General features: G+C 34.6%; 1 protein-coding gene across 1 annotated transcript; it reads right to left on the minus strand.

Annotated features, from left to right (window-relative positions):
- Nucleotides 1-4,416: 4,416 nt before the first annotated feature.
- LOC126725152 (protein NO VEIN-LIKE-like) lies at nt 4,417-6,121 on the minus strand. Its single transcript, XM_050429691.1, has 2 exons — nt 5,455-6,121; nt 4,417-5,360 (listed from the first exon to the last, which is right to left on the minus strand). Exons 1-2 carry the CDS (start codon nt 5,638-5,640, stop codon nt 4,695-4,697), a joined length of 852 nt encoding a protein of 283 aa, XP_050285648.1. The 5' UTR covers nt 5,641-6,121; the 3' UTR covers nt 4,417-4,694.
- Between the last annotated feature and the right edge of the window lie 952 nt (nt 6,122-7,073).

Raw genomic sequence — 7,073 nt, forward strand, 5'->3', positions numbered from 1 at the left:
ACATATATTCTCAAGATGGAATTCATAATTTCTTAACGGAGATTCAAAATATTCCCTTGAGATAAGTTTAATGGGTTTGTTATTCAAAATGTTAGGCCTAACAACTTTAGTAAATAGTTACTAAAGTATATATTTATGAAATTGGATTTCATAAATATATGATGAATAACTTAATGGATTAAACCGGGTACTCAAAGATTAAGATGTAGTAATTTACAAAGTGGCAGTCTACTTTCATGACTTTGTATTACTACGAATAGTTTATAAAGGGGTTGCATGTACAATAAAGTCTTGAGATATAATTTATTAATAAAGCCTAGAGTGCAATTATATTTATATAGTGGTATTAAATATAATTAATGGTAACTTTGGACTTGTCAAGAGTTGACAGAAAAGCCCAAGGCCCATTGGAGCTAGTGTCTTATTTGTTCCCTTTTGGTCCCACTTCAAGCCACATACTAAAGCCCAATTGGAAAGGCCCAAAAGGCTAATCCAATTAGATAATCAGTTATAAGGAGAGAAACATACATAATTTATATAACACATAAAAACGTTTGTATGAGTGTGTTAGACACTTTTCTCATTCTCCCTAGAACAAACTGATTGAGAGATTACACTTCTTGGGCATAAGTGGAATTGAAGTGAAGATTGAAAGTATTCTCAAGAACTTCTGATCTTCGGTTTTGAAATTCACCACACCAAGGTACACTCTCTTATTCTTGAATTCTGAAACTTACATAGTACATGTTATCAATTGCAAATGAAGTAGATCCGTTGTTTTTAATTTTTCCGCTGCGTACACTTATATTTCCGTCAGGGAGTATGACACTAGAGTGTCCCAAGATCTAGCAAGCCTAACCTAATGTAAGTCCAAGCCCAAAACCTTTCCTTGAATACTAGAATAATAGCCCATTATTTTAAAACTTTTTTATTAATTAAGTCAATTTGTCTTTATTTAGTGTCTCCTAGGATGAATCAAACTTTATGTTTTATTTCTCCTGGGATGACAAGTAATTTATTGTGTTTCTAAGTTCCTAGGAGTCAGATCTGACTTTGGTTAGATTAAGTGAATGTATTTATTATTATTTTTTGTTTTCCTATGCTTGGGGGGCTATTCCAAACTCTATTTAAGCCTTTGGCTGAATCTAATAAAAAGCAAAGTGTATTTTTAGAATTAAAAACCTCGTGTGTTTTTCAGAAGATTGATTTCTTCTAAATTATTTCTTATCCCTTGGGTGGATTCCTTTGGGTGGTGAGAATCAACTTCTTTATCTCTTGGGTCATGTTAATCTGTATCTCATAGAGTGGTGAGTCAAAATAATTCTATATATTTAGCTAAATTCCTTGGGGTGGTGCTATCTGTATCCCTTTGCGTTTACTTAGATGGTAAGTTTATCTATCCTTTAAGTTATTGAGTGTTTTTTCTTATCCCATAAAACTAGAAAATACAAAATATATTCATCCAACCTATTTCCATTTATTATATTGGTTAAATTTGGGTTGCCCCGTAGGCCCTTACGAATTCGGTATCAGCTCCCCTTCACTAAAGGAATAAAAAAAAAAAAAAGGAAAAAAAAAAAAGGTTTAACAAGTACACCCTTGACAATAAAAAGATATGCAGCTATATTTAATGATATTTCCATTAAAAAAATATCCTGCTTTACAATTTGTATCATTTTTTAAATATAAGCAAGGTATAAATTTCACTTTGGCCCACCAACAAAAGTAAGATCTTCAAAATAAAACAATGGAGATAGAATAAAACCTCAGCAATGCATGGAAATGCCACGAGAAGTATGGTGAAAAAATGAGCTTTCCAGGTCACTAATTCAGTGTGCTAAAGGCCTAAGTGTTGGAAAATTATTGAATATTTCGGGAATATTATAAATGCGTAGTCCCCTCTCTCACATGAATTGTGAGTCTCACCATAAATTTAATTAGTGAGATCCACAATTATGTAAGAGGAAAGAATATGCATTTATGGTATTTCGGGAGTACCCAATAATTACCTGTGTTAGAAAATTATTGATGTTAGAATGAACAAATCTTAATCCAAAACAAGACCCTCGCTTCTTTTTACTAATATCTTACAAAATAAAACAATGGAGACAGAATAAAACCTCAGCAATGCATGGAAATGCCTGGAAAAGTATGTTGAAAAAATGAGCTTTCCAGGTCTCTAATTCAGTGTGCAAAAGGCCTAAGTGTTTGGGAGCTGAGCATATCCAAAATTCCAATTGATTTCATTCCAATTTATATGCTTCTAAACACAAGGCAACACTTTGAAATTTTTGAGTTTTGCTACTCATGTCAGGTTCAGATGAAACCATAGTTTTGTGCATTCCAATTGACATGATAAAATTTACCTTAATTATGATAATATGGTTTTATAAATCACCTATTATAACTTCATAATGAATATGATACTATGCATCATTAAGTGCCAATAATTCTGACTACTAGAATTTATTGCAAATAATGCTTCATATTTAAGAGTATAATTTGTTAGTCAAAAAACAGAAACATTCAAATCTATTTATTTCATAAAAGCACACCCCTGTTACAAAATTTAAGAGAGAGCGAGCACAAACCTTTTAGATGTAACACCAACAGTCCACATATATCTTTAGACAAATGTGAGAGAAAATATGGACAAACTCTCCAACATTTTTCCTGAAAGCTATGTCGCAGGTCTGTTTGGTATCAAGTCCGAAATTGTTTTTCAAAAAGTGATCAATTACTTCTCTCCTATTGGCCAAATTAGCTTCTCCATCCAGCATGACAGACGGGAACTCCCAGAGGCCAGCAAGCAAACCATCATCAGGTCTTTTTACAAGAAGAAATCTATTGTTAGTTTGTCTTCCCTCTAATTTTTCCAGACCTCCTAGTAACTTTCTACTGTGAATTTGGCTTCCCTCTAATGTTCTCTGACCTCCCAGTAACTCCACAACACATACAGCAGAAAAATCTTGTCTCTGTTTGACCATTATCACCACACCACATAAATAAAACCAGAAGAAGATTAAAACATCAAACATGGACATGCATTAAATACACAAACTCCGGGAAAGATAATCAAATAATCATCCTGTCATCACTTTGATCAAATCATGAAGGCTGCCATAAGTGTGCTTAGTATGATCCATGATGCATATATGTTATCAGATAAATTGGATCTTGGCAGGTTAAAGAAAAATTGAGGAATGAGTCTGCTTAGTAAAAGGATTTTTAGCTTTTCTTTATCACAAGATGGGAGAAACATGACACGTGGAATGCAATTCTTGCATAATCATTTACTAGCCATCTAAAGTTCTACCTTGATATGTTTAAAATCATATACGAGTAATCTTTGGCTTTATCCGTGTCTATGATGAGCAATATGTGGAAAAGACGGATTGTATCAATTCCTTTTTCTATGCATATTATCTTGCATATTGAGTTAAATACTGTAACATCAAGTAGGATGTAGTCATTCATATGCCTCGTTTGGAATGGATGTAATCATTAATATGCCTCGTTTGGAATGTAGTGCAAATATCGATGTTTAATATACTATGTCTAGGTATCATCTTTAATGTCATGTTTGGTGTCTCATTGGGGATTGAGATAAAAAAAACTTGAGTATAAAAGAAGACTTCAAGGACTGGTTTCATTAAACTAACATGGAAGTAGAGTACTAGAGTGAGCAAATTCTGATAAAGGAAATATATGCTTAAGATGTTATTATCATATATCAACTGAGATGAATACATATATAGTTTCATGGTCAAAGTTGGTCCCCTTCTTCATCTTCTTTTTGGTTGTTTTATATATAAATTGTTAGTTTAATCTCACTGGAATAACTATTTTAAAACCTATGATTTAGTTGCCTTACAAAGTTTTCTCTAGGGATCTTAATGGGATTCTGTGAATATTTCAGCCTCACAAAGATGCACACTGATGCAATTCCAATTTCAACAATAGCTGCAATTTCAGAGCTGTGCAGAACTTTCTAGTGAATGTGGGAATAGAAAAGACAGGTCAAACCAAAAGACATGAATGAAAGAAGCACATTATGAAGAGAGAGCTATTCTCAAATGATTTATTTGAGAAAAACCTTTCCCAAGAATTATTCAACACTTGGTTCTCAAATTCAGAGACTACTAGAATTGATGTTTTTATTTTCAATCTTAACTGGCATAAAGTTTAGTTTATCCGCATGTTGAATATTGATGGCTTTGCCAATTGTCTGTCTAGAATGATGGCTGCAAAAACTTCATCTAATTCTGTCAGATTTCCTTTGATCATTGTCCTTCAAAAGAAGGATAATGTTGATTTTAGCCAGTAAAAGACAGAATAGTTACTTGCCTGCTCTGCTCCTACAATAGTCAATGAATATTGGACTGACTATTAAATGAACCATGAGCCATGACCATCTACTAAAAGATAACAATCCAATGTTTTCTGATAAAAGAGATGAAAATCTACAAGTAGACAATGATAACTAAGAATCATCTGTAAGTTTGGATTAACTTTACTTTTTTATTTTGATAACAAGTTTCCTTCTTTTTAGATGATTCAGAGGGTGCAGACATGGTGGAACTTGGATATTGATAACAACTCTCATTGTGCCTTTGGCTGCCACTAGCAGGAGCAGGTTGCCCCCACGCTTCATCTTCCAACCCAAGCCATGTCATCTCTTCAGTTTCAGCCGGCTAAGGACAGCTAGTCACTCGGTCAGAACTTGCAACATTTTGTGATGGCAAGTTAGCATCCTTAGAATCATCACTATCTTCATCGTCATTGGAGCTTGATGAAGCAAATCTAATGTTCTTGCCACGAAAATCCTTCCGTGCAGAGGAGAATGATTCGACACGCTGAGAAATAGAAGTAGCATCTACAGGTTTCTTTAAAATAGCAGTCTGTGGGCTCATGGCTTTTTGGATAGCAGAAACATGCATCCCCAAGTTTTGAATTCGTATACAAAGTTCTTCCTTGCTTGCAACGGAACGCCTCTTAGCAATAAAATTCAAAAACTTATCAACTTGAATATTGTTAATATACTTATTCTTCTTCCTCTTCTTCTTCCCATCCAAAGACTCTTCAACTTCAACACTCTCATTATTCTGACTCTTCTTCTTCTTCTTCCCATGTATATACTTCCAAAGGAAACAAAATACCTCCTCACCGGTTATTTTAAAAACTTCAGTGGCATCAGCTTTGAGTGAAAAATAGTGCAAGACAAGTGGGTGTCGCAACAAAGGCCCCAATTCAAGCTTTTCGAAGTTATCTACGCCTTCATTCTTACAGATTGCTACTTCCAAATCATACAATGTAGTAACTCTTTGAACCCCAACAAAGCAATGGATAAATGCATTTATCTAATAAACCAAAACAACAACAACAACAAAACAAAGACTATTACACATAAAATTGAAGTAGAATCAATAGAGTAATAATAGTATAAACCAGTACCTTCCCTTCAGTGAGCATAAGGCGGTGAAGACTGGGGACCTCCTGCATGGGAAAGCCAAGAGAGGACCAAGAGTCGAGGTTGAGGATGAGCAGTGCATCCTGAGACACTTTCCATGCCGTCACACTCTCTCCGGCCGCAATTATGTTGCGTCTAGCATTAGTGACAGCGCGGTCCACCTTCTCCATGATCGAGTAGTTGTTTTGTTTTGAAATGAAGAGTAGTTGTTGTTGTTGTTGAAAGAAAGTTAAGGAAATAGTTGTTGGAAGCCAAAATCTGAAATTTAAAGGCTGTAACGGTTGCGCTGCTGGAGGAGGCTGCTGTTGTTGTCGTTTTTGCTGCTGTGAAAACTAGCCGCCGCCGCCGCCGCCGCCGGAGAGGTGGAAGCCAGAAGGGTGTCTGTACATAGGTGGTATGTTGGGAAAGAACCAGAGTGAAGAACGATTACACTATTGAGAGTGATGGAGAAAGTGTCTCCCTCCGGGTCAGCATCCTCTTTTGTGAGAGGCGAGCCAATAAAAATATTAGACCAACTCAGGAAGGTTCCTCGAAAAAAAAAAAAGACCATAAGAAAGGAAAATCAATTAAGGAATATATGTACCATCACGCATTCTTAAAGTCGATGGTTTTCTAGAAGTACAAGCAATTGTAAGGTTTGATGTAAAGTTGGAGTTAGAGTTTAAGTCTCTATAAAAAAGTTTTAATAAAGAGAAGATTAATCAAATATTTGAAAAAGTCTACAAACTCTCATTTGTTACAAAAAGAAATAAGAAAATTACAAGTATTTGACATTTTGACTTCACTATAATTAGTTTTCAATGGTTCACATTGATTAAAATCAAAACCAAAATTTTATTTCTGTTCTTACATTTTGAGGTTATTGTCAATTTGATATTTACATTTTGGTAGTAATCAATTTGGTCTGTAATGTTTTTAATTTGCAATAATTTGATCTCTACCATTAACTTATTAACAAAAATTGATTACAACTTAAAACTAACATGGACTGAATTGACTGCTGCTAAAATATTATAAGCAAATTGAATGTGATGAAAAACATAAGTACCAAAATCATATTTTAGCCTTGATATCAATTGGAAGATGTTTGCCACTTTAGCATCTGTTAAGAAAACAAGAAAAGCAAAACCCACCTAAACCAATAAGCGTAAAATGCAAAAGCAAATTCAACAAACCAGCGCCGCCCTCTCCCCTCGCCCCCCCCCCCCCCCACCCCCCCCCAAAAAAAAAAAAAAAGAGGAGAAAGAAAGCAAAGCAAAGCACATGGAATGATTTTACTCTCTTTCCGAAAATTGCGGTTTCACTTTCACTTTCACATTATCAACTTTCCTTTTACTTTTCTGGTCTACTGATTATCAACTTTAGTATTGGGCCGAAGACATTGTCTTTTGTCTTCAAATTGGGCCAATGCATGGATTTTGTTCCATCCATCGCCTCTGCTCTGCATATTAGCACCAGAAATGGGTTTGGTTCTTTTTGAAGCCCACATTAAAGAACAAAAAATTATGGAGCTCTAGACCAAAATTAAAATCAACATGAATTTCGTTCCCTCTTTCAGCTCTCTCTGTGGAAAGTTATAAAATTTAATAATAAACATTGTTTT

The sequence above is a fragment of the Quercus robur genome, chromosome 5 (assembly GCF_932294415.1).
Source record: "Quercus robur chromosome 5, dhQueRobu3.1, whole genome shotgun sequence".
Classification (NCBI taxonomy): domain Eukaryota; kingdom Viridiplantae; phylum Streptophyta; class Magnoliopsida; order Fagales; family Fagaceae; genus Quercus; species Quercus robur.